Genomic DNA, 27,011 nt, shown 5'->3' with positions numbered 1-27,011 from the left:
TTAACGCACAAGTCCTGCACAGCGATCCATCCTCAACATTCCAAACATCCCCATCGGCCTGAAAAGATCTCCTCCCTCTTTACTATTTCTCTCCTCAGTTTCCACTGAGCTGATTCAAAACCTTTCCTAAAGCATGATGGGTTGCATACATGCTCTTCCATGAGTTTAGAGGCTCAATGGCTTCCGTATCATGTTTACAAAAAAGGCTGGCCATCAGTAATTTCAGTCATTTTTAGGCAGTATAATGATGCTAAAACAAAAACTATTGCTTATTCATGATTTTCTATCTAGGAGTCATGTTTCTAATGTACATACCACATTTACTAAGGTGATAGAGCGCCTTTGGAAATCTCTTCAAATATTTGTCTATTGAATATCGCTGATAATTGATTTCCATTTTCTTAAGTTTGTTTAAAAATGGGAGATATTCCTTAGGATCCTGCAAGTAAATAAAAAAAGTAACTGACGTTCGGACTGAATTGCCACAGTAATTAAAAAACACTGCAATAGCATGCTTATCTTTACATGAAGAGAGGCCACCAAACTAATTTCTGATACTTGTTACAAATATATTTCTACCTTTTGGTATTGTTTTCTGCACCATTTCTTTTGTTCTTCATTTTGCTCATGGGTAATTTATTCTATTAACTATGAAATCATACAAGGCTTTATTGATAAAACCACACTGTGACTTCTGATATTATGGAAACCATAAATGTTCTCTCCCTGCCTCCCTCTCTCTCTCTCCCTCCCTCTCCCTCTCTTTCACACACACACACACACACACGAGTCATTGTTTGCCATTGGACAAGTCCACCACATGTAGTAACAGAACAAGCAATACTGAAAAACAAGACTTGCACTGAATGTACAACTTATTGTATTTTACAAATGCTGAAGAGTTTGAGTGGTGATGGTGATGATGGCAATTTTTGAATGCATTTCATAGTTTTTCTCATAACATAGCTAGACCAAGATTTATGGAATCAGAATAAGATCCAATCCTACCTTCTGAGACTTCTCAGCAACCATGATGACTAAATCAAAGTCATATGTCCCCAGTGAATAATCATACAATTCACTGACATCCACCAGATACAGCAGGTATTTTAATGCTTCTTCCACTCTGACAGATCCTACTGTTTCTGAAGTCTGTCCTATTAAGATTAATTTTAATTAAAAGCCAGACAATGTTTCCAAGTATAATATGAATTCAGTCTTTATCAATTCAATACTGAAAAAGCAAAACCTTATTCAGAAAAAAACAGGTAATAATGTACTGAGCAAACCCTAGCTTTGGGCAAAAGACTGCTATTTTTGCTAATAGACAATACAGAGGTACTTCTCTGATAAATAAACTGAAATACTTTCTCCTTTTGTAGTGATTACATCCTTGAATCAGAATTGCCAGCTACCAATTCCTGCTATTTTCTCCTATCCTCTTCTATAAAGGGTTTGTAAGGCATGCCTTTCACCTGACAGATATCTTATGGGCAAGGAAGTGAAAATCACCTTTCAATTTCTACTCTATAGTAAAAACAGTATCCTGGGAGATACTTTGGAACTCATCGTACTTTGAGTGACTGGGTATTGAATGAACTAAAGAATAATAAGGTCATTTCCATTTTAGCACCTTCCAGAATTACTGAACACTTTTTGTGCCAGACACAGCAAAGATATTACATCATTTCAATGATGGCTTCGGTGATGCTATGAAGAGATTCTAACTCAGTAGTGGGAAACTGGTCTAAGCTCTGTTGTTTTATCTTGATGATGTTGTCTTGTGTCAAAAATCTGAATGGTCTTTGAAATGATGCTCACCTTTTCAGTGAGGAGATCCACAACAGCAATCTGTGTAGGAGGTGCATAAGAGGGCAATTTGCTCTCAACTTGACTGACAGGCAATCTTATGTCTTTATCAGAGTAATGGATAGTCAATAATATCATTACTTGGAAAAGCCAAGTACCATTGGAGCCCTGAAGAAATCTTCTCCCTCTCTACTCTATTCCCACTCCACCATACCTATCCCTTGCCAGTCAATCTGGAGTACTGACTTTTGGCAACACTTTAGATTTACAGTAAATATGAAGATGTGTGTTATCTGTCCATCTATTTACTTTTTAGCAGATTTTTTTTTAAAAAATATACATCTTTATTCTCTATGCAATATGGATTTATGCCACTCAGTAATTTTTGTAAATTGCAGTTCAAAGAGTAAAACGAAAGCCATAAAGCCACACAACGTATATTTAGTGTGTGTATGTGTTGGCTTATTAATCTGCTTTGCTTGAGTAGAATAAATCACAATATTAATTTGGCTGCCATTTGAAACTCTACCATTCCTGACGTTCACTCACATACAACAAAGGAGAAATTGGGAGGAAGTGTGCTCTACACACTGGTTAATTGAATCATGATTTGGGAAGCAATAAGAGCGCTGCGCAACTAAACAATCTAATGCAATATTGTACCTTGAAGCTGACGAATTCTCTGCAGGGCTGTTTCCAGTTCTGGAGGACTCTTTTTGACATGAGAGGTCAGTATGGCTAAGCAGTACCTAAAGAGTCCAGGAAAAAAAAAGGAAGAGTTAAAAATTGAGAACTTTGAGGGTTTGGGATTTTTTTAAAAAAGAAAATTCTCTCATGACAATTCTGACTGATGTAGGATTGCTACTGAATTCTACTACAAGTACACCCAGAACTTTTTAAAACTGGCTATTTGATTAGAGCCCAATAAAAGAAACACAATTTTGCCGGAACATCACTGAGGTATTATTAACATGGAAGAAAGGGCTAGTTTTCTTTTTCCAAACCTATTCTCCATTCTAAACAGGCTTTGACTTGTATCAATATGTGCGACCCTAGACAGTCAGTAACAAGGCCCCATAAGATTGCAAACTTTTAAAGGAAGTTTGTTGTGTGTATTCATGAACTGTATTATATATTTTGTATGTGATCACAATTTCCCAGTTGAAAATGGGGTTGAATGATATATGTCAGGAGTGTCAAACTGGTGGCACACAGGCTGGATGTATCACGTGCAAGCCATGCCCACCCCAGCTCCATGAAGGGGAAAAACATCGCGAAACATCACATGATGGCAACGTGGTGAGTTTGACACCTATGATCTATGTGTTGAAAGATTGGGAAACTTTTTTAAAAGTCTGGCACAATGGCATGTATGAATGCAGCATGTCTTGATAGACAGAAAAGAGACATGATATGCTTCCTACTCCGTAAATCGGAAGTACCATTCCCTCTTTTTTCAATTGGTGAAGGTCCATCACCTGTAAAAAGTGAGGAAAGAGAGATATGTCTTCCCTTTTCATAACTCTTGCATTTGAGCTGCTTTCTGAAGATGGACTATCATTAAGACTTTTCCTAAGTATGGGGCTGCATCCTGGGCTTTGTTACAACTTGTTAAAAGTTTGATAGTGTACGGAAACTGTCTTTGTATATGTAGATGTTTTGTAATTTTATGTCCCATACTTAGCAGCACTGATGTTCTCCATTGCTTGTCTCATGGCATCACAGATGATATTAATCTTTTTATTATTGGAAGAGTGCAATTTGTTGACATCGGTGGAACCCAGAGAGGGGTACATCGTTTTTGTGAAATCTTCTTCTCTAGGAAAGGGGAAAAATGACCTTGCTACATTTACAAAGCAAATGTACATATACACAGTGTAATGGTGTTAGGCAATAATATTTACTAAAAATATTTGGTAGAGCCAAACTATATGCTATGGTTCCTCAAAAATAAGAAACAAAGTGTTTGGGCACAAAATTCAGCTTTCATTAATACTTTATAACATCCATAATATTCTTGAAAACATGCAACCAAGCCTACAAAACACTCACAAGCTAAGCCAATAAACAGAGACAAATTTCAGCCTTATTCATATCATCAGATATATTCTTTCAATTCCTTCCTATAAATTTTACTTCTATTCAAATAAAAAAATCGCAGAAGAAATCACGAAAGTATGAGAAAAGTAAGTGTATTTGCAGAGTTTGGGCAGATTGCAAAATCTTGGTTCAGAAATTAAATATATTTAATTGTTATAGAAACAGAACCCTCGCTTAACAGTTATTTTGATAACTTCCCCTCTATTCCCAATCAATATGTGAATTTATCAAGTTTCAACCAAAATGTTCCATTTCCTCTCTTCACTAATCTAACCTTGCATTCCTCAACCTGAGTCCCTCTCAATACACTGGATCATAACTCTTAACATGACTACTGGCTGGGGAGACAGTAGTGGTACAGTTTTAATCCAACATACATGAATTGCATTTCAATTGGGGAATTTTGCCTCAATTCCTATGGATAGTCCAGATTATTTTATTCTTTTTCACTTCATATTGTTCTAAGGATCCTCATGCTGATCTCACTCAGCATATTAAATATTTGCTGGAGTTGGATGGAATCTAATTGTGTCTTGCATATTCAAGCATTTAAAAAGCCAAGATGTCTCTTCTTAAAAATACAGAGTAGCTTTGATGGTGATGGAAAAATAATTTATAATACCATTTGTTTTTCCTGGCACCAAACGAAGCAAATTTCAGAAGAGAAAGATTACTAATTAGAAGGAAGTATTCCTAACCCCTTTCACTGTTTCAAAATCCCTCTCAAAGTATAAGAAACAGTTAATGCTCTGTCTTAAAAGCCAATCATAAAAGCCAAATACTCACTTCAGTTCTGTGAGGAACAGGTTGATATAATTTACAGAATCAATTTGTTTTATAAATCTTTCCACATGATTTAAGAAAACCTGAAAAGAAAGCAAATATCATTAAATTTTAATTGAACTGCCATATATTGTACAAGTATCTATTTTAAAATGGAAAAAAATACTCCAAATTATCGTGATGAAGTGACTCTCATTCCTCACCAATTTGTGATGGAAAAACCTGAATAATTCCCATGCAACCACTCTACAATAATTGGAAAATAATTATATTGTGCTGTGATACAGCAAGATTTCCCAATAAACCACTAACTTTGGTTAAAAAATAGGAAATGTGTTGGCATCTAATCAAGTTTACATCTTGCTTCAGAGCTATCCCTTTTTCCTAGCTGATCATATAAATGGATATATCAACCTCCCTCCATGCCATCAATCCATTATGAGTTGGTGAATGTACTGATGACTCTTAAAGACCAAGTGGTGGCAAAAAGAGGTGCCATCTCCCTGTCCTCATCCTGAAAGACTATCATTTGAATTCACAGGACTCTCTTTCCAGTCTCTCTGCCATCCCTTCAGAAGATGCCAACTGAGCCAATAGTTTCCACTCGCCTTTGGATTGTGGTCATAGAGCAGGTTGAGATTGACTCGTAGCTTCCTCATACATTCAAATGCTTCTTTAAATTGGAGGCTAGCAGGAGAGGCAGAACAGAGTTTGTCAGTTCCAATATGACTGCAGAAACATCAAGTTGCACAGCCTGAGGTCAACCCATATAGACCTTAGTCAACTCAACTCACCTATCCAGCCATTTGCGAACCTGAGCTAGAACAAGGGCTCGATGATGAATAGCTTCCAAGTTTCCTCTTGGCACCTGTAGAGATCCCAGCATAAATTCACTGTGAAGCAGAGGAGGACCCACAGATGGCTCTTACTGATCTATAGCCACTTGACATTAAACACCTTTAGTACAAGAAGCATCAAGCTTTCAGTTCAATAGTGGTTTGGAGTGGAATGAAATCTATTAGTCCTGTTGAGCATGCTAATGAAAATTATGATTATAGGCTAAATAAATCAATAAAATACTTCTGGCTGAAGTATTTTATTTTATTGAACTCCAGGCCATTCAGCATATCTTGCACGTGTGTTGCTGATATACCAACTCTGAAATCTCCATATGGAATGGAGACACAACAACCGTATGTTTTTGCTCCATATATAGGCACACATGTATTATATAAATGTACCTCCCCTAATAGGAGATGAAATAGACCTCCTTCTATCTAGGCCAATTCCAGTGGTAGGTTGCTACCAGTTCGCATTGAATCGGGTAAACCGGTAGCAGCGGCAGCGGGAGGCCCTGCCCACCCACCCAGACTCTTCTGCGCATGCGCAGAAGTGCCACGCACAAGCGTGAGTGCATGTGCACGACTGAAACGGTAGCGACGGGATTTGGAACCCGCCCCTGGCTAATTCATATGAGCAGGAAAATCACACAGTATGGTTTCTAATAGATTGTACTATTTACTTTACTGTAAACAGTGATACCCTGTTGTTTGAATTAACACTCTTTATTTCATCCAATATGCTATTTTTTCCATATGGGTAGATATTAGATAGTATAGATGAGGCTGCTCTCTGAAAGGTGTACTGCAACAACAGCCAGCTGAATGACAGGTGGTTTCAATTTATTTTTAATTGAAAAATAAAGGACTATATGTAGGACTCTATACAATCATTTGGGGGAATATGCACAAAGAAAAAGCACTAACCTGCAATATCAACTTTGTGTGTTGTGGCACAACTGTGACTATCCGGGCTCCTCTTTCAATCTTGCGTAGAGTCTCACTATTGGGGAGAGAAGTGCTGCCCAGACCTGTTTTCAAAGCTGAAGGTGCCACAGTCAATAGCATAAAAACCCAAACTCAAGATCTGTCAGCTTTTATGAATGGGACAAACCTACACTTAAAACTAAAGCATGAAATCATGAAATGCAGAAGTAAAATTCTTATATAGTAATTTAGAATATGACTTGAAAATCCCAGTGTCTGATTTGAGAAGTAAAGTCTCATCATGGAACTGCTAACTAGCAAGATATATTTAAGTATTATTCAGGTTAATGCTACCCTACCTCCTCAGGATAAATTGTAGCTGTACTCAGTGATGTAAACATTAGTATTTCCTTGTTTCCCAGAGAGACAAAATTCATAATGTCACAAAGATGCTATTTTCAATTAAATCAGTATGTTCTCAACTCGAACATTATGACCTCCCTATAAAGTTGGACACAAATATGCCCAAAATCATAATTGGACTGAGATTTCTTCTTAAGAACTTAAACACACTGTCTAATAAGTAGAAAGAATGTCCTGATCATCTTTGAAAGGGTGACATTGTTGAATAAATAAAAGGGCTCCTTCCTCTGTTTTACTTGGCTTACTCATATGTAAATGTGCATATATCCATCCATCAATGTGTGCAAAGAAATAGAAGGCCGTGTTTGGGCATCTTGCTATATGCACCCAACTCAATATCATGCAATCTGTATCCCTTCAATCCCTTCATGCTCTTGGGCGTAGACAAGCTAAAATGTGTGCGTACACAGGAAATGCAGCAAAGGAAGACAAGGTCAGGATGAAACACCATAACCTTCCTTCTCATCATGACAATATTTTGCAACATACATACAGCAGAACGTTCAACATGGCATTTCAACTGGCATTTTGAAAATGGGATTGTAGAGTTTAGGGTGGCCAGGGTCATCCTCTTTGTGCTACTCTCCCACGGAAAAGTGAATGACTATAAAAATGCAGGAGTCCAGCAGAATCTTGGACAACTAACAAGCAATAGTTCTTCATAAATGAACAAACATATTTGGAGAAGGGTGCACATGGTCAAGAGATAGAAATTGTGATTTTTACCTTTCAGGGATGTGTTCCTTACAGGGAGGCACTGACAAGTATGGGAATGTGTAGTCAATAAGAGAAATTCATCACTGATTGAAAAGGACGTAATATTTGAAGAAACCTATGAAAAGCAGACAATCAAACTGCTCGTTGGTTGGGGGAGACATTAAAGGATTATGGACATAGCAGATGATATAAAGCCATGAGAACAATCAGTACCTCAGTATCATTAATAAAAAAACGGCATCTGTCAGTCAAGCCAAATATGGTTTCCTAAGAAAGAAAAGCAGAATGGAAACCAGAGTTAGAAAACAGAACAAAGAAACCAAAACCCAAAACTCTTAATTCTGATGAGAACCAGTTTGGTGTCATAGTTAAGGTACTGGTCTATAAACCAGGTTACTGTGAATTCTAGTTTCACGCCTTAGGCATGAAAGCCAGTTGAGTGACTTTGGGCTACTCTCCTTCAGCTTAACTTACTACACAGAACTGTTGTTGTGGGGAAAAAGAGGAGGAGGAGGAAGGAATATTATGTATGTTACAGTCAACTTTATCAAGCCACTTACTGAGGTTTAAGAACATTGGATTCACCTTGTAATCTAGTCACTATGTCAAAAAACCTGATATTATTACATTGGCACAACTTATTTTTAATAAACATATGCTGGCTTCAAGTAATCATTTTACTCCTTTCTAAATGCTTGCACTCTCTGCTCAATTATTTTTTCTAGGATTTTCAAAATACAGTATAGACATAAAGTTCTCTCCTAGCTGGTGTAACTTCTGACAGGTTGTATCACTTTTTCCTCTAGCAAAAACACAGTAAAATAGAAATTAAGCAGTTCAGCCTTCTTCCTATTGCCTGTTACATTTTGTCATGTTCTCCAACCAGAAGACCAACTGCTTCCTTGATTTTCCCTTGTTTCTCACATAACCTTTTTTTGTTATTTCAAAAACGACTGCCCTGATTCACATGGAAATTTAGGGAGTTCAAACATCTATGTCGATTTTTCAAAATAGAGGTAGCTCCGGTTTGCTATATAAACTTAGTAGTTATCCTGAAGCCAGTGGTGAAATCCAATTTTTTTTTACTACCGGTTATATGGGCGTGGCTTGGTTTAGTGGGCGTGGAAGGGGAAGGATACTGCAAAATCTCCATTCCCACCCCACTCCAGGAGGAAGGAATTTGCGAAATCTCCATTTCCATCCCACTCTGGGGCCAGCCAGAGGTGGTATTTGCCAGTTCTCCGAACTACTCAAAATTTCTGCTACCGGTTCTCCAAAACCTGTCAGAACATGCTGGATTTCACCCCTGCCTGAAGCCCAGAGAACTTGAACACTAAGTATGTAAGTTTGTCTGTTAAGCTCCAAGCAGCCAGGCAAGATCAAAGAAGCAAAAAGTATTCAGATTTCCATAGGATAGTCTGAAGTAAATACAGAACATTGGGGAAACATAAGAGGAACTTCCCACCCTCATTTGTAGTAAGTTAATTAAGGAGGCATAACTTTAAATGATTTGAAGTATTTCTTCCCATGTTTCTTGCCATCCAATCATGTTGCCATATATAAGAGAAGCTGCCAATTGACTTGCCTGCTACCTCTGTCCCTTTTCCATTCTTTTCCTGGACTTTCCACAATCAATCATAGTTAAAGACTTCAGGAAAAAGAATCTACCTATGATGGCACCACAGTGGTTTTGCAAGCCAATTAATCACAACTGATAACTTCTGCATGGCTGAAAGTATATTAACCCTAAGATGTTATGTGCCATAAGCAGTTCTGTGCTTTTCTACTCACAATGTACAAATCGGATTAAGAAGAATAGCAACAGACAAAGGTTATTTAAGCAAGAAACACTCAGGAGATATGCATGGTGAACTATTGGCACAGCCCAAGATTTCCATACTTGTTTACTTACTTCCCCGTCAATTACAGCTAGTTCCGTCTGCATACACGGGGATGGAAACCGAACAGTGGAACCATTATTATTCATCCAGGGGATGGCAACTGGTTTTTCAGCTCCTGGAGCATAAAGGAGAGAGGATTGATTATCAACCTTTAGGAAACCCAGGGATATATATCAGTAGGTGCAATTTGATTCATTTAGCTTCATATCCTGGATACTGTGTTGGTTTCAGTCAACTTGGCATCTTATAGAGCAACAGAGGCTGCCCCCAAATCTTTGCACATAGATTATGAATGGCGATAATTTACATGTTTGGGAAACTGATAAGAGAATTAGTAGAATAAAGTAGGATAGTTGGGCCTTAGGAACCTCCTTCACGTCAAATCTGCCCAACATGTTTTCATGCTCTGAAATCTCTACAGATTATTAGATACCTCAAAATGCAGGTTTATTGTGTTTCATATATACAATGCACCATAATACAGCATAATAAAGCAGAGACAGGCAAATTTTGGGGCCCCAAAGATGCATTACAAGTCAAATCAGGGCTCCTGTATACAAGAACTATCATGCAATTTCTTTTCTTTCTGAGAAGAAGATAACGAAAGGCAGTTTTCTCTAGTCCAGTAGACTGGGCCTTGGGAATTGGATGGGGGGAAGATTTGGCAAATTTGAACATGAACTCTGCAAGAAAATTACAAAATCAGCCAATGAATTTACAGGTTATTTGAGCATGTAAAATTGCCTTAAACTGAAATAAAGCATTTCCTCCCAATACTGCAACATGAGGTGGCTATATGAGCTAGCATATGGTTTTGAAATTATGGAAGGACATTAATTTGTTTATATTTTCCAAATATCATAATTCTGTTTTCTCTGCTAGGGAGAAGAGACAGCTGGAATATTTCCTTCTTGGTTAACTCTGGCTACTGGGCAATTTGACTCATGGGTTTTCAAGACCATAGCAGTTCCTTCCTAGGTGGAATAAGGACTTGGGTTCTGTTCCAAGCCCAAACTAATGGAGTACATCACACATACCCCACAGATACTTCAGGATTTGCCCATCAGAAAGCTGCAGAGCCACTGTTTTGGTCTTTGGATTACAACACAGGCTGATCACATCACCATCCACGCTCACAGGGGACCTATAAGAAGGGGCAGAAAAGGGAGAAATTTGGGTCAATTTATGCCTTCTTGAATGCTGTCTTGCAATCACAAGAATGTTGGCAACGACCACAGGGAAAAGAAGTAGAAGTATCGGAAGCTCGAACCTCAATATGGAGCACTTGTAAACTGAGCTTTACAAAGCTTTTTTAACATCCCTGCCTCCACTGCTCCAATAGTTTTTGCTGACAATGCACTTTTCTGAAATATTTTTTTTTTAATTTGATTTATATGCCACCCTTCTCCGGAGACTCAGGGCAGCTTACAATGTGCTCAGCAATAGCCTTCATCCTTTTGTATATTTATACAAAGTCAGCTTATTGCCCCCACAACTGGGTCCTCAATTTACCTACCTTAGAAAGGATGGAAGGCTGAGGCAACCTTGAGCCTTGGCGAGATTCGAACCTGCAGTAATTGCAGGCAGCTGGTCTTAATAACCAGCTTAATAACAGGGTGCCTTAGACCACTGTACTACCAAGGCAATATTACAATACTACAATATTAATAATTACTATTATTGCTCATTGCTAATTTATATCAGCTGTATGAAGATTCCTGGGTATTTAGGTCTGGAGTAACTAGGCTACACATAGTACAGAATATTGAACCATAAGGATTCTGATTTCTGGTCTTTCAGTGTAGCTGTAAATTTCACATTGGGCAAGTTACTAGTTATCAGTCTAACTTGTTTTCCAGGATAAAAGGGATGAGCTGCCCTGAGTTTTGGAAGAGAAAGGTAAAGTACAAATGTGGGCAATAAAAACTCACTATAACAAAATCATAATGAGTACCTCAAAAATATTAATATAAATTTGGGTTGTACAAATTTAAAATCAAAAGGGCAAAATACAATTCTTGGTATACATGGGCTAGATGCAACATCTACTAGAAACTCATTCAAGGAGCTGCATCTTTTCGACAGCTGTCCTTTCGGTTGCCACACAATCCTGGCAAAGAAAGTTTAGTTCAAGGTGTTCTTGATGGGTACTACATGCAAACCCCATACTCTAAATTCACATTTTGTCCTTTGAATCTAAAGTGATGCACAACCATAATAGCAATGACAGGAGAGCAAAATTGAAGGGCATTTGAGATAGGTTAACTGTTCTTATGCTTCCTTGAGAGACTCAAAATCAGCACAGAATGACAATAGCTTTTATTACATTGGAGCAACTTTTGTCAACTTGGAAATGGTTTATAAGGGTTTCCAAAGTGTACCAAAGTTTTTCTTTGACCGAAGCAAAAGCTGACTACCAGTTTACATATACAGGATAGCACTGATATTTGCCTTCATGGATGCTCCATTGAGCCCCATGGGTCTTATTGACATAATTTATAATATGACTGCACATGAAAAAAATGTATTACAAAGTTACCCATAAAAAGGCCAATTTGCATAGTCCTCAACTTACAACATTCATTTAGTGACTGTTTGAAGTTACAACATGACTGGAAAAAGTGACTTTCAACTTTACTTGCACTTATAACCATCACAGCATCTCCACAGTTACAGTCACATGATCAAAATGTGAGTGTTTAACAATTGGCATGTATTTTAGGACAGCTGCAATATCCTGGGTTCATGTAATTGCCATTTACAATGTTTTCAAGCACAACCAATCATGCACCTTAAAGGACTGTTCCACTACAATATTGTTTAATGCTTTAGAAATACGTCAGCAAGCTATAAGAGAAAAAATAAACATTGAAGATTGCCATTGTCTCCATCACCAGCATTCATGCTGCCAAAGCTTCTATGTTAGTTCAACTAACCAGTTTTTTAAAAAAAGCATTCAGGAGGAAAGTAGTCTTTCATTCCAGAACCACACAAAATAGTTTGATTTTCATTAATGCAATAAACATAAAACCCTCTCCAGTACCAGATATTGGCATAGCCTTCTTGTCCTGAGGAGCACATCTTCAGATGATGAATAACTGTGTGCATTGGGAGGCAGCCCTGGCTAGCAGCTAAGAATAAGTCATCTTGCAGCCAAGTAAGAAAGCGAAGCCACAATGGATTTCTTCCTCTTTTGTCATCACACAGGTCAATTCTATAATAATTGCCCCACAAAGACAAAAACATTTAGATGAGTGATTAATGCTAAATTACACAATTTTCTAAAATATATCTAGGCAAATCAGCAGAAAATATGGACTCACCCAAATATCAATGACTCTATAATAGTGTTCATGACACATGTATTCGATGGTAGTTATTATAATTTAGTCAAAGGTAAATTTACATGTGTATATTCACTGTCACCATCAATGAATGACTTCATAGGAAATTTATGCCATCTATTCTCATGTCAATTCAACTGCAGTGCTATTAAATCATTCACTTATTTAATATGTTGACTAGCAAGTCTTCTCCAAACTTGGCATTCTCCAGATATGTGATCTAATTCTTGGCAATTCTATGAAGTGAAGCCACACATTTGGAGAGTGAAGCAATTGGAAAAAGCTGTGTTACAAAATCTAGGAAGAATTGCCTATGAGAAACAGACCTGAAAGCTACTTCATACATTTTACGGCATTCTTCCCAACTAGAAGTTTCAAAATAAGAGTCCTGATAACCGCAGCCAATATGGATCAACTCTTATTTATTCAATTTACACCCTACCTTTGTTGACGAGAGACAGAAAGAGTGAACTCTACTAATTATATCTTACTATGGATTATGTGTTAATTTCTATGTACACTTCCCAAACGGCAACTGGAGAATCCAATTTAGAAAATGAAAGAAAGAACCATCCTGGAAATTGAGGGTCCTATAGAACCATTCCGTCTCTAACCAATGACTCCAATTAGTGCTTTCCAGAGTCAAGTGTAACATCTAATACCTGTATGATGTTTCCAGCCGAGGAACTGCAGCTGTAAATCTTTTTCCATCAACTGCACCCATCTTAACTGTAGAGTCCATTTCTGGATGATTATCTGTCAAAAAGCAATAAGGTTTATCATTAAGTTAAATCACACACAGCTTTTAATCTTTATTGCCACAATATTATTCTTTAAAGTTATAGCTCAGCGAATAAAACATCAGGTGGCCATTTTGCATGGACACATCCAAAAATAAGTTCAATCTATTTTCTAACAGAAGTGTTCTATAATTTCCAAACAAATATGACCTATGATTCTTCTATATCAAACATTTCCTGAACAATGGAAGCTGCGATGAGAAGAGAGACAAGCTACCATAGGTCTTCTCTCTTCCAGGCATCTTCGAGTCCCTTCCTTCTTCCATGATTGCTCTAAGAGAACTGGCTGCACCTCAGCTGTGACTTGAAGGACTAATTATAGAGGGAAATTTATACAACAGGGAACCATCTAGTCACTGTTATGTAAGAAGGAAGAAACATGTACCACTCTTTCCTTCTACATTATTTTGTGTAAAATGGTGACACTGAGATTTTCTGTATTTTTACACACAATATCCTGTGTTGAATTGTTCAGTTACATTGACCGAGGAGGTCTTAATGAAACTATCAATTCCCATACTTTTTATAAGTCAGATTTACTACTATGCCTCATTTGAAAAAAGGTTGCATTAGAAAAACTGGGATTCTCTCCCAAATACAGACATATAACAGTTACAAAAGGTAGTGGGATCTGAGGCAATCCACTGTTCCAGCCAACATACAGAACTGAAGCCATATTGCTATGAACAAAAATCAAAACAAAGACACCTACAAATTATCTGGTGGATGTGAATATTTCCATGCCATTTTCTGGGAAATAATATTGAAGTGGTATCCAGTTGCCTTTTCCTGACGTTTCTCTGATTTCCCAGTCCAGCTTACAACCTTGGAATTCTCTGATGGACCCCCATCCAAACATTAACCAATGGTGACCATACTTAGCTTCCAAGCCCAGACAAGGTTGGTCAAAGATTCAGATTACCTACCCAGTCTATAAATGGATAACTTGTTCTCAGCATCCAGAACAGCAAGATCCCCACTTTGAGACTTTGTAGAGAAAGCAACTTGATTGACAGCAGAGGAGAGCTGGAGCTGATATGTACAAAGTGGTGGGGGAACCACAGCATGAAGAAAGGCTGTCCATAGAACCTTATCTTTCAAAAAATGAAAAGGGAAAAAAGTTCATTTAAGTATCAGAGGGGTGTATATATGTGTGTGGATGTATGCGTGTATGTACAGTACATGTATATGTACAGTATATGTGTACATATATATCTATACACATCTGAATGTATATGTATGTGTACTAATATTCAGATATAATTCAAATATGATTAGGCAATATCTGCACTTGCTGGCTTGCATTAAATCAAGCAGTTCAGACACAACAAAGTCTTAATAGCAGCATACATGGTTTTGGGCAGTCTTTGAATGATACAAAGCAAAGTGTTTAGCAAATCATTGCCCTCTCTTCTCATAAGACCTGCCATAGCACATGACCAGGTTGAAACAACATCATAACAAAAGTTGCCTAGATAATGCAACCGAAATGTTTTGGTTGTATCTTTTGAAAGCTACTGTATGTAAAATTCACCATGATTTATAAATTTGCCATTGAAAAGATACAATCAAAGCCTAGGAAGGAAATAAATGTAGACTAGGACACAACCGCTTCAGAAATCAACACCCATGTCAGCAGGAATCAGCATCAGGAAAAAATAATGTCCCAATCAAGAAGCGATCAAGGACGAGCCCTCCCATTCCCCCAAGATTGGCAGGCTCAAGTTAGCATATATAACAGCCAGCAAATCTTGACTCTTCTCCCCACTGATAATATACTGCTCAAAAAAATAAAGGGAACACAAGCAGAAGACATCCGAGATCTGAATGAATGAAATAGCCTTATTAAATACTTTGTTCTTTACATACAGTAGTTTATACACTGCTCAAACAACTAAAGGGAACACAAAACTACTGAATGTAATGAACAAAGTATTTAATAAGGCTATTTCATTCATTCAGATCTCGGATGTCTTCTGCTTGTGTTCCCTTTATTTTTTTGAGCAGTGTATAACCAAGCCTAGTAATGAAACATCTGAAAGAAAACAACCAAGCTCAGAGGGTACCAAGGACTTAACAGCTCAACCCTGAGTTACTTACATTTTCTCCTATTAGTTATTTGTGGGTATCACATTATCCCCACAAGTGTACCTAGTTCACCCGCCTTTATAAACTGGCCAGCAAGATGCCTCCAACCCTTCCCTAAAGTCAAATACATATTATTCTTGTGAAATTCTTGTAGTTGCACTAAAGGGAAATTTGAAATGTACCTCCATCAATGACTGCTACACTAGCCGAGTCATTGGCCCCTCCACTAGTGCTGTGATCAGTACTCCACTGCCAATCATAGCGAAGATAAAGCCACTGTTCATAGAGGACATGAAGTCGATAGGGAATCTCCTGATCCCACACCAGGGATACAAGAAGTGGGCTGCCCTCCAGGCTGCCAAAATGCAGGCTTTGTTTCAGGTACCAGTGATGGTTTCCTGTTGTCCACAGCTGGACTGCAATTAGAAAGCAAAATGGTTATAGAACACAAGATTAGTAGCAGTACTTTAATTATGTAAGTTCTGGATCTTATTGATGATATGGTACCAAAACTGATTATAATATGGACTCTTCCCAGCTGATGGGATCTACAAAAACTTGTTCTACTTAATTACTCAACATAGGATGCTTGCCTTTTCCTCTATATCTATAATGTCCAAAGTTTCAGGTAAGAGGCATAGCAGTAACACTAAGTGGATCAGACTTGATTTTAGGGGTTGCCAGTTGCTGATTGCTGGATGGACTCAGTTATAGCACCGTTAGAAAACCTGAAGGACCAGGTTGGTGACAGTCCCTTCTAGAGAAAACTATTAATCTATCTATCACCAAGATTCAATGTCAACTTGATAGCGTATATTCATAATCAATCAGTTACTGATTCCCTTTAATTCTCATATCTCTTTTATCTTGTTGAGAAGAGTTAAAAACACATGTTCTCCACTGTAATCTTAGATATATGATATATTTGCAGTTTTGATACTATATCCTCCAAATTAAAAAAATGGCTGACAATAGCCATGCAGAAAACCAAAATAAAGTAGGCAAAGACTGTAGGACTGTGATAAGTCGAATAATTCTGTAAAATTAAGAAACGAATACTGAATGTTCTTACCATACATCTTTCTTTGAGAACTACTGTCGCTTTCCAGTTCTTCCACCCAGGCAGCCAATATTGTAGAGTCAGAATTCCAAAGCAGCTTGTTTACCTACAGAAATGCAAATAGGATCATCACCTGTGTAAAGCATTTTTAACAACAATTTTTCATGCCTTACATAACAACTTGATTAAAATCTTCTTGAGTAAAGTTCTACTCTTGGTAATCTGCAAACATGTTCATGTAGACAACATGCAGTTTAAAAAATGTCCTCCCACTGATGGAAATAATATCAGATACACTAGTGAGAAAAAAGTCTGCAGATTCAATGATTGTTAATTGAATCATGCCTTAAGAAAAAATACATCCTACCTTTACTTGGCCTTTTTGGAAAGGAAGAGTAAATTCGCCATGAAGGAGCCCATTTTGTTCTATGAACACAACATCATGTTTGTTCACTTTATCCTGTGTAGAAGCAATCAAGCTTCCTGAGGGCCTGAAATAAAGCCAGAAAAGAAAGGACTGAAAGAATACTTTAGAACAGGTTTCCAAGCAACTTTTTTTCAAATATTCACAGATTTTTCTAGAAAATATCTGTTATCATGTGTGGCTGAGTCCCAATTTTGGTAATGTTGACAATGTTGGTAGTCTTACCATGGGCCCCGTATCTGTTATTCATTGCTTTTTATGATATCTTTTTCATGTTTTTTAAAATTCTGTTAGCCACCCAGAATCATATTTTTGAGATGGGTGGCCACGTAAATTGAATAAATACATTAAAAATGAATTAGGAATGATTTAGAGGGATCATAATCCTACACCCTAGATGCAAAATTAATGGTGAATTTAATTTCAGTAAAATATTAGCTTGATGAATAACAGCAGGAAATTATAAACAGAAAGCCAATAATATACACATCGTGAACCACCCCGTATTTCTTTACTCACTTCCAGGCCAGTGCTTGTCCTAGTCCTGGGACAGACTCGCTGGTACTTTGTAGAATAAGCTCCCGGCTCCACACTCTCACTTTTCGGGCACCTGAATGTTTGCAGAATTCCCATAATTCCCAAGGTAGAGGATGAAATAAAAGAACCCATGAACAGATGAAAGAGAGAGCGAGAGAGAAAAAAAAAAAAAAGAGAGAGAGAGAGAGAGAGAGAGAGAGAGAGAGAGAGAGAGAGAGAGAGAATCATTGCAACTCATAGAATTCCCATAATTCCTTATCACTGTGGTGAGGTATCATGGAAGCAGTAAATCCAGCACATCAACCATATCAAGTTGGGGAAAGCTACATCAAAATGTGAATACAACCATGGGACTTTGGAAGGTTTTTTTTTTAAAACTAAGATTTTCCTTCCTTCACCTGTTCAGCCAAAAGCTGACAGGAATTAACATGCTGTTATTTTAAAATGGTACCAACCTGTTCCTGGGCAAATGTCACTCACTGCTACATATTGTCCATCTCCTCTCCAACTGATCCGAGGTTTATGGTCATCCCATGGTAAAGCAGGCAATATTTCCTGAAAAAGATCATATGAAATGATGCAAAATTTGGAAATAGATATTTTTAAACACATTGACTGAAATCTTGCAAACATCACAAGATTTCATTAGATTTTAGGTGTTTTAAAATTTAAAATTATTAAAACTTGCAACAGTGCCCATCACCTGTAAAGGATAATACTTGATATATGTAACTTGCTCCTAAAGGACCATTACCACCTAGTTGTTCTCCTTTAATATAATTGTATTTCTATTAAGTAATACCATGCAGGCTCAGCTAATAGAGAGCCCAAGCCAAATATTCCTTCAAGACGTTATCAGTCTTCCCTAAATTCTCATTACATTCTCATTACATTCAGTAAGCCCAGTAAGATAAGTGATCATGGAATTCAAATCTAGCAAAATTTCACCCTAGGACAGGGGTGTCAAACTCAAGGCCCATGGGCCGGATCCAGCCCACGGGGCCATCCTGGAAAATATAACGTCTACCTACGTTGCTTCGGCCCGGTCTACCCAATGCGAAGAGGAAACATGCCAGCCGTTTGGGGAATGGCATCAAGCTGGCCACACCCACCTCAGCCCCCGCCCTCAAGGTCAACTACAGCCCTGATGCAGCTTTCAATGAAATTGAGTTTGACATTGCTGCTCTAAGGGAAGATGCAGGGTAGCCCTACCATTTGTGATGTCCTCTATATCTAAGCACACAAATTACTCACAGGGATCTTAGATGCTCTTGAAGGAACAGTATTAATTAAATGTTGATTCATAAAACTCTTTTTTATCCCCACAAGTCAGTGAAGTAGCAGTGCAAGATTAACATGTGGACCCATTCACATATAATCTTACATACCATATTAGCACATCTTAACCATATTAACACGGTACTTAGCACCATATGCACAATCATTAAAGTGTCACCTTAGGCATCTATGTTTTTTTATTCTCCCACAAGCTGGGAGAACTGTCATTGCCTTTAATTTTACTTTCTTGAATTCTTGGCTTGACATTAGGTATAAACCAGGAATCACAATTTAAATAACGCATTAAAATGATTTGTTGGCTTATTTGGTAACTATTATATTCCTGATCTGAACAAAAGAGGCAGGAATCAAGGAAAATGAAATTAAATCATACTTGATATCTCCATCTGGTTGTATTCAAATAAATGGGATAAAAGACAGGCACACGAACTAACTTGGACTTGCAAAAGTTTATGTATTAACATTAAATTAAATGTCGGCTGGTGACCCCCAGGGGGAGAGCCTTCTCTGTGGCGGCACCCGCCCTCTGGAACGACCTACCCCCAGAGATATGCATGATACCGGACCTCCGGACTTTTCATCGGGCCCTTAAAACTCACTTATTTCATCTAGCCGGGCTGGCTTGATCCCATCCTTTGGTTTTAATTTGAAATTAATTTTAACTGGGTTGTTTTAAATTGTGGGCCGAAATTATTTAATATCTTTTAAACTGTTTTAATTTTTGTATGCTATGTTTTTACCTTGGCTGTTCACCGCCCTGAGTCCCGCTGGAGAAGGGCGGTATAAAAATCAAATAAATAAATAAATAAATAAATAAATAAATAAATAAATAAATAAATAAATAAATAAATAAATAAATAAATCCTGGACCATAATTAAATGCAAATTCAGCTATGCCACTGAGTCAAGATCACACAGTGAACTTCATTGTTATTAGAAATTTGGATGTTTTCTATCCAAGTTCCAAACTCTAATCACTATTCCAGTTCTTTAATTTACTGAATGTATTTTAATATTCATGTCTGCAGTAAAGGTACATACTTGTGCATCATTGTAATTAATTAAATATTTACAGTATTTGCATTATAAAACACATAGTACCTTTGGCTTGCTATGAGCAGCTTGCTTGCCTTCCGATCCATGAAACTGTGTTTCTTTTTTACCCCATCCAACAGTAATAAATTTGCCTAAGAATCAACCAAATAAAGAGTATTTGAAGATTAACTTTTCATATATTTGTCTAAAACCTACATCCAACTTTTTTAGTTTCCTTCTAACTCTCCAGAGACCACTGCATAGCGAATAAAAAAAAAAATTCTCTAGACAATTTACAAGTTTAAAAAGTCCACTCCACATTCACTATATGCAAGTTAATTTTTTTATACTTGGTAGATTGCCAGCCAGACTGATGGCAATGTCACATGTATGTAATAAGTGACTATAAAACATTCCTCTCTTTAAACTTACTGCCCCGATACCAATGAACACATGGTCTTGGACTTCAACCAGGGGTGAAATGCTCCCGGTTTGGACCAGATTGCCCGATCCAGTAGTGATGGCGGCGGGTGGTTCGGAGAACCGGTAGCAAAAATCCCTGCCCCCCCCCATGACCAGCTAAGCTGCACAATCATCAGAGGCTTTTTTTTTTACTTTTAAAAGCATTTTTTCTATAACCTCTTCCGCCAAAAAAATGCTTTTAAAAGTTTTTTTAAAAAGCCTCTGATGATCGCGCAGCTCAGCTGGGATCGTCAGAGGCTTTTCAAAGCATTTTTTTCTGCAACCTCTTCGGCCAAAGAGGTGGTTTAAAAAATGCTTTGAAAAGCCTCTGACGATCCCAGCTGTGTTGCCTGATCGTCAGAGGCTTTTTAAAGCATTTTTTAAACCACCTCTTTGGCCGAAGAGGTTGCAGAAAAAAATGCTTTGAAAAGTTAAAAAAAAAAAAAGTTGGCCATGCCCATCTAGTCACATTAACCCCCCCCCACCAAGCCACGCCCACAGAACTGGTAGTAACAAATTTTACATTTCACCCCTGACTTCAACCCATAATAATTGATAGAGTAGCTGGAGTTAGTTTCAGTCAATTCAATTTCTCTGTGTAACCCAGCCCTTCCCAGAACTGCAGTAATGTATTTTGTAAGATTCTAGCATCTGCACTACCACTTCACCTTCTCCAAAATCATCCTGGTGGATCTGTCTTTCCGCAATTGGTTCAAAGTCTCTTGTCATCAAAATCAGAGTCTGCTCACCTGTCACAACAAGAATATATAAAGAACTTTGAAATTAAAATGTTTATGTGCAGTTGAATAATCTTGTACAGTAGATCCATAGAAGGAGGCATCTTCTAATTCTCAAACCCAATCCCGGTTTAGTTCAGATTAACTCTTCCTTAAAAAATTATCTTTTCTTGATAGACATCTAGAAAAAGGGAGCCCTCCAGTGCAGTCCACATCAAAGAGGAGGAAAAGTGGGTGCCACTATGGTTTCAAGCCCTATCCCTTTCTATCTCGAAATGTTCTACAATAAAAGAAGACAATTATGATAAATTAATACAACAAATTCAAAAAGACTTAGATATTTGGGGCAAATTACAGTTATCCTTAATAGATAGAATAGCCGTGATAAAGATGAATGTATTACCTAAATTATTTTATCTTTTTCAATCAATACCAATTAGACTACGGAAACCGTTTTTTGAATATCTAAACAGAATGATAAGTAAATTCATTTGGCTGGGGAAAAAAGCCCGAATAAAACATAAACTTCTGCAGGACTCCAGAACCAAAGGAGGATTCGGCCTACCCAATTGGGAATTATATTATCAGGCAGCTACAATAATTTGGTTAAAAGATTGGATCCAATTAAGAAATAAGAGACTATTAATTTTGGAAGGCCATGACCTCCAATTGGCATGTGTTCCTTTGGGAAGGGAAAATTAAGACACATACATACTTCCAGAGACATCTAGTGCGAAATGCTTTGATCAATATTTGGAATATTATAAAGAAAAATCATTATATAAAAGTTCCAGTTTGGATATCAACGATGGAAGCCATAATCTATTCCAATGTATTGGATTTAAATAAAATAGTAAGATATTCGGACCAATTAGATGAAATTGGAAATTTAAAGTCAGGATCTAATAAAACAAGGAATAAAAACTGACTGGTGGCGATACTTACAGATTAAAACAAAATATAAAAAAGATAAGGAACAAACAACAATTGGAACTTGATAAGATATTATTAGGAAAAAAATGATCACAAACATGTATAATTTTTTGTTGAAATTTAAAATGGAAGAGGAAACCGTGAAAGAACAATGATTTTGGGCAAAAAAATTTGGACATAATATTCATTTGGATCAATGGAATAGATTATGGGAGAGAAATTACAAAAGCTAACGATGTCAGCTGCTTATAAAGAAAATCTTTTCAAAATGTTCTACCGATGGCATTTGCCATCAGCGAGATTGGCCAGGATGTTCTTGAATAGGTCTTTGAATTGTTGGAGGTGGACACAAACAAGGGACATTCTACCACATGTGGTGGACCTGTTCTAAAATTAGAAAATTTTGGGGCAAGATTAAAAATTGGCTGGATGAAATAACAGGGCAGAAGATAGAAAGAAAGCTCGAACTGTTTCTCCTGGGTATTCTGGAAGGAAAATGCAGAAAAGTATACAATATATCATATTACACATACTAACGGCAAGTAGAATTGTGATAGCACAAAATTGGAAACAACAAGACATCCCTCCAGATCAAATCATAATAAAAAAAAAATACAAATGTGCAGAGATGGACAGGTTATCTATGGAAATGAAGGAGAGATGTTTTTGTTATGAGATCGATTGTAAATAGAAATCAAGATAATTTAAATAAAGATGTAAGTTTAAGATAGAGATATTTAGAAGTAGAATTTGTATAAAGAGGTTAAATAGGTTAGAGATACCAATGCAGAAAAGTTGTTATTAGTATTGAAATTTTGATGTTTGTTTTTGGTTGTTTATATTTTTTGTTTTGTGTGTGTGGGTGTGTGTGGGTGTGTGGGTGTGTTTCTTGCTTTTTTTGTGTATTATGTTTCTTTTTGTACTGTGTATTTTAATCTTTGGAAATTTAATAAATATTATTTTTAAAAAAAACATTAAAAATCGAGTTAAAATATTTTGGATATGTGATACAACACGCGGAAAAATACGGCATACTTCATTTAATCCTCCAGGGAAAAATTGAAATAAACGAGGTCCAGGCAGAAGAAGAACATCATGGCTTCAAAATCTAAGGAACTGGTTTGGATAAAACTCAGCAGCACTTTTTCATGTGGCTGTTGATAAAAATAGGATCGCCAACATGATCACCAACATCCAATGGTGAATATGGCACAAGAAGAAGATCTACCATCTGGCCCCTTGGCCCTGCCTATTGCTTTGTAGCCTGTTGTGGTTAAAGATGATATTAATGCACGTCATATGAACCCACCATGCTTTTGTCAAACAAGGAATAGTTAATGCAAATCAATAGCTGTTCACTATTTTGTAAACCAGGGGTGTCAAACTCACGTCGTCACGTGATATATTGGGATTTTTTTCCCCCTTCGCTAAACAGGGGGTGGGCACGAAACACATCCAGCCCGCGGGCTGTGAGTTTGACACTCCTGTATAAGATGTATAAGCCATTCTCTGCCAGAATCCAATAGACAGAAAATAAAGTTGAGAATGTTTTGCATTTTCTATTTGTACCTGTAGCAAGAAGAACAAGCTCTTGGTCAGGACTCCAGCTCATTGCGGTCAGGCCACTGTCCACACTGCCAACACATTCCAGCTGCAAAAGAATAAGATTTTAATACTGTTTATATCTGTTTAATAGCAACCAACACCAATAAATCAAGCAAATTACATGTTTTACTTCAATCATCTTCAAGTTAAGAGTCAAATACAGATGGATAGTGATCATGTTCTAGTCCTGCAATACTATTTCTGTAGTCATATAAGAAGGTCTCTCCATAATATTTAACTAGAAATGAGGTTGGAGCATAATGTCAAGACAGGTGACCCTCGACTTGCAACCATAATTGAGCCCAAAATTTATGTTGCAAAGCAAGACATTTGTTAAGAGTTTTGCCCCATTTTATGACATTCTTGCCACAGTCATTAAGTGAATCACTGCAGTTGTTAAGTTAGTAACAGGTGTTTAGTGAATCTGGCTTCATTGACTTTACTTGGCAGAAGGTTGCAAAAAGTGGTCACATGTCTCTGGGACACTGCAACCATCAGAAATATCAGTTGCCCGAAATCTGGATTTTGATCATGTAACCATGGGGATGCTGCCATGGTCATAAGTGGGGGGGGAGGGGGATTCAGTGCAACTTCAAACAATCATTAAATGAACTGTTGTAAGTTGAGGAGTACCTGTAGATCTTTATTACTATGGCTGCAGTGATACTGTACAGAAAATCTTAACTCTTTGCTCTCATATAGTGGCCACCAGCCCATGTGTTGCAATGTAGCATAACTTTGCTCTTTTTTAAAAAAAATAAAGTGCTAACTGTTTAAAAACAATCTCAGTGGAAATTAGACTCAACATTTTGAAGGTAAATTCTTCTTTACTACAGTCAAGCATATTAACTGTTTACAAAGACCATAAAATTCATCAATTAATACACTCCTCTTAAGGATTTTAAGATACAAACTATTAACAAGAGGTGTTAGTGAAGGTGTTAGCTCTTCCAAAATGTTGCAAGTTATGACACATAATTTTCCCACAATATGGGTAAACTCAACATCTTAATGTAATATGTTTATATATTAGCCCCGTAAAGCAGCATAGACAAGATGCATGACCAGGAGTACTAGCTCTGTCTTTACAGATCGTCCTTGCTTAATGACTGGCCTGTTTAGCAACTGAATCAAATCAAATCTTTATTATGGTCAAAAGCCAGCAAAAGGAGGATGGGGTACAAAAAAATTAAAAGGCATAAAAGATACATCACAGTAAAATATTACATCAAAATCTAAAAATATTAATTATGAAAAGCTAAAATATATATTTTTAAATCTAAGAAGAATCTAAAAAGAATGGCACAGGTCATCTTCTGATGGATTTTAACTGCTACTGCACAGAACCTGGCAACATTATGAATCAGAATCAAGGAAATTACATCCATAACTAACATAACAGACAACATATTGCCAAGATCAAATAAACATACATTCCATTCCCCAGAAAATGAGCTCATCTAATGCCCTGGCCCAACGTATGGGGAAAACCAGGTTTTCCTAGCTTTCCAGAATGGTTAGAATGTTAGGGTCATTTGAATTTCAGGAGCAAGATCATTCCAAAGGGTAAACACTGCCACAGAAAATATGTACATATGATGATTTGCATCCTTTATAGAGTTAGTTTTATTCTTATATTCAAGAAGCCAATATATTTATTTAAAGGGGCAACAGCTATATTGAGACTAGCAATGTTAAAGCAAGTAATTTTGTATTATGCATTATGTTCTTGCATTCTATTTCATATATTATTTGGGCACTGTTATATTTGCCATTCTACCATACCTGGTGAGTGTTTAGATTGCACAATATAACATCACCAATTGCTGTAGCCACACAGACCGATTCTATATCTGACAAATCTTCCAGGCCCACAATACACCCGCTTCCATCTTCTGGCAGAAAAGCCTCAGTTGTCAAAGTAACTTCGTTGATGATCTTTAAAACAAAGACAAGAAAAAGGCTCATGAGAAATCTTTCATCTTTGTTCTATATATTGTTGGATCATTATTGTTACCTTTTTGAAAGATTGATAAATAGGACATGTTTATAGTTTAGAAATATTTACAGAATGGAATTTTCTTTGTATTCTCAGATATTCCCAAATTCTTTCAAAGTCTGATAGGGCTCTCTGTATAGCAAAAAAAAAAAAGTAAAACCTTAATTTAACGATCCATTTGAAGAAAGAAATTTCCATTACATCTGTTTCAGGGGCAGCAATATCATCTAGTTTTCCTTCTACAGCCCCTGCTTGTGAGAGAATTTTTCAAACCCAAGAACCGTATTTTGGATAACATATAAACCCTCACCTCCTGTGTAACAGGATCCAGTTCCACAATCCCATACTCGGTGCTGATCAACACTGTTCCTCTGTCTGAGCGGACAGTGAAACCTTGAGGAGTTCCAAGAGCTCGGACTGGCTGGCATTCTTGTGCTCTCAATAATTTTAGGTTTCTCATATTTTTCTCCACAAACGCCACTGAAATAAAAGAGATATGGTTTCCACATTGAATGATGACCTACTGACCCCATAATGAGGTATAAAGATGGGAACAAGTTTGGCTCTTAATGATTGATTACATCCCCCATTGCTCTAAGCTCTGTTCCGACTTAACCATGCTCACAGGGGTTATAAATCATGTGATTAGATTTACAGAATATGCTAAGCCAAAAGTGAAATCATAATCTAGCACCATTATGAATGAGTCCAGTGAATGATTAAGAAATGCACAGTTACAATGCCAATTGCCTGCCATTTGGCAGTCAAATCTCACCATGCTTAAGGTTGACTCAGCCTTCCATCTTTCCGAGGTGGGTAAAATGAGGACCCAAATTATTGGAGGCAATATGCTGACTCTGTAAACTGCTTAGAGAGGGCTGTAAAGCGGCATTTAAGTCTAAGTGCTATTGCTATTGCTACAATGACTGTGCTGGCTGGTTTTGTTTAATTTGCTTCAAAACCATGAAGCATGTGGTTCTGGATCAAGGACTTCCATGTACAGCAGCACTGTATCTGCAGGACTTCCATATACAGCAGCAGTGTATCTGCAAATAATAGATCTTAGAAGCCAACAGCTGAAAAAGACTTCTGCCCTGCTTGGGAGCTTCCTGGAAAAATCTCTCTCACCAGAATACACAACTGGAAGCATAACAGCTTACAGGGAAAGAACTAAAGAATCCTTTTTGAA

The 27,011-nt window shown here is 37.2% G+C and overlaps 1 protein-coding gene across 1 annotated transcript in view; it reads right to left on the bottom strand.

Annotated features, from left to right (window-relative positions):
• The window catches only part of ELP1 (elongator acetyltransferase complex subunit 1), a 42,515-nt gene that overhangs the window by 14,636 nt on the left and 868 nt on the right, over window positions 1-27,011 (bottom strand). The window contains exons 2-26 of the mRNA XM_034410819.3: window positions 26,133-26,302; window positions 25,609-25,761; window positions 23,788-23,869; window positions 21,217-21,297; window positions 20,153-20,238; window positions 18,208-18,307; window positions 17,735-17,825; window positions 17,159-17,282; window positions 16,804-16,897; window positions 15,914-16,147; window positions 14,570-14,737; window positions 13,506-13,599; window positions 12,543-12,713; window positions 10,537-10,643; window positions 9,511-9,614; window positions 7,812-7,865; window positions 7,608-7,713; window positions 6,459-6,574; window positions 5,487-5,560; window positions 5,301-5,379; window positions 4,696-4,775; window positions 3,490-3,627; window positions 2,473-2,558; window positions 1,009-1,157; window positions 316-439 (exon numbers count right to left, since the gene is read on the bottom strand). Of these exons, the coding sequence (XP_034266710.2) occupies window positions 316-439; window positions 1,009-1,157; window positions 2,473-2,558; window positions 3,490-3,627; window positions 4,696-4,775; window positions 5,301-5,379; window positions 5,487-5,560; window positions 6,459-6,574; window positions 7,608-7,713; window positions 7,812-7,865; window positions 9,511-9,614; window positions 10,537-10,643; window positions 12,543-12,713; window positions 13,506-13,599; window positions 14,570-14,737; window positions 15,914-16,147; window positions 16,804-16,897; window positions 17,159-17,282; window positions 17,735-17,825; window positions 18,208-18,307; window positions 20,153-20,238; window positions 21,217-21,297; window positions 23,788-23,869; window positions 25,609-25,761; window positions 26,133-26,282 (2,845 nt within the window). The 5' untranslated portion in view covers window positions 26,283-26,302. The remainder of the gene's footprint in view (window positions 1-315; window positions 440-1,008; window positions 1,158-2,472; window positions 2,559-3,489; window positions 3,628-4,695; window positions 4,776-5,300; window positions 5,380-5,486; window positions 5,561-6,458; window positions 6,575-7,607; window positions 7,714-7,811; window positions 7,866-9,510; window positions 9,615-10,536; window positions 10,644-12,542; window positions 12,714-13,505; window positions 13,600-14,569; window positions 14,738-15,913; window positions 16,148-16,803; window positions 16,898-17,158; window positions 17,283-17,734; window positions 17,826-18,207; window positions 18,308-20,152; window positions 20,239-21,216; window positions 21,298-23,787; window positions 23,870-25,608; window positions 25,762-26,132; window positions 26,303-27,011) is intronic.

The sequence above is a fragment of the Pantherophis guttatus genome, chromosome 2 (genome assembly GCF_059756535.1).
Source record: "Pantherophis guttatus breed Tessera chromosome 2, ASM5975653v1, whole genome shotgun sequence".
In the NCBI taxonomy this organism is placed as follows: Eukaryota; Metazoa; Chordata; class Lepidosauria; order Squamata; family Colubridae; genus Pantherophis; species Pantherophis guttatus.
This window is presented reverse-complemented; position numbering and strand designations above follow the sequence as displayed.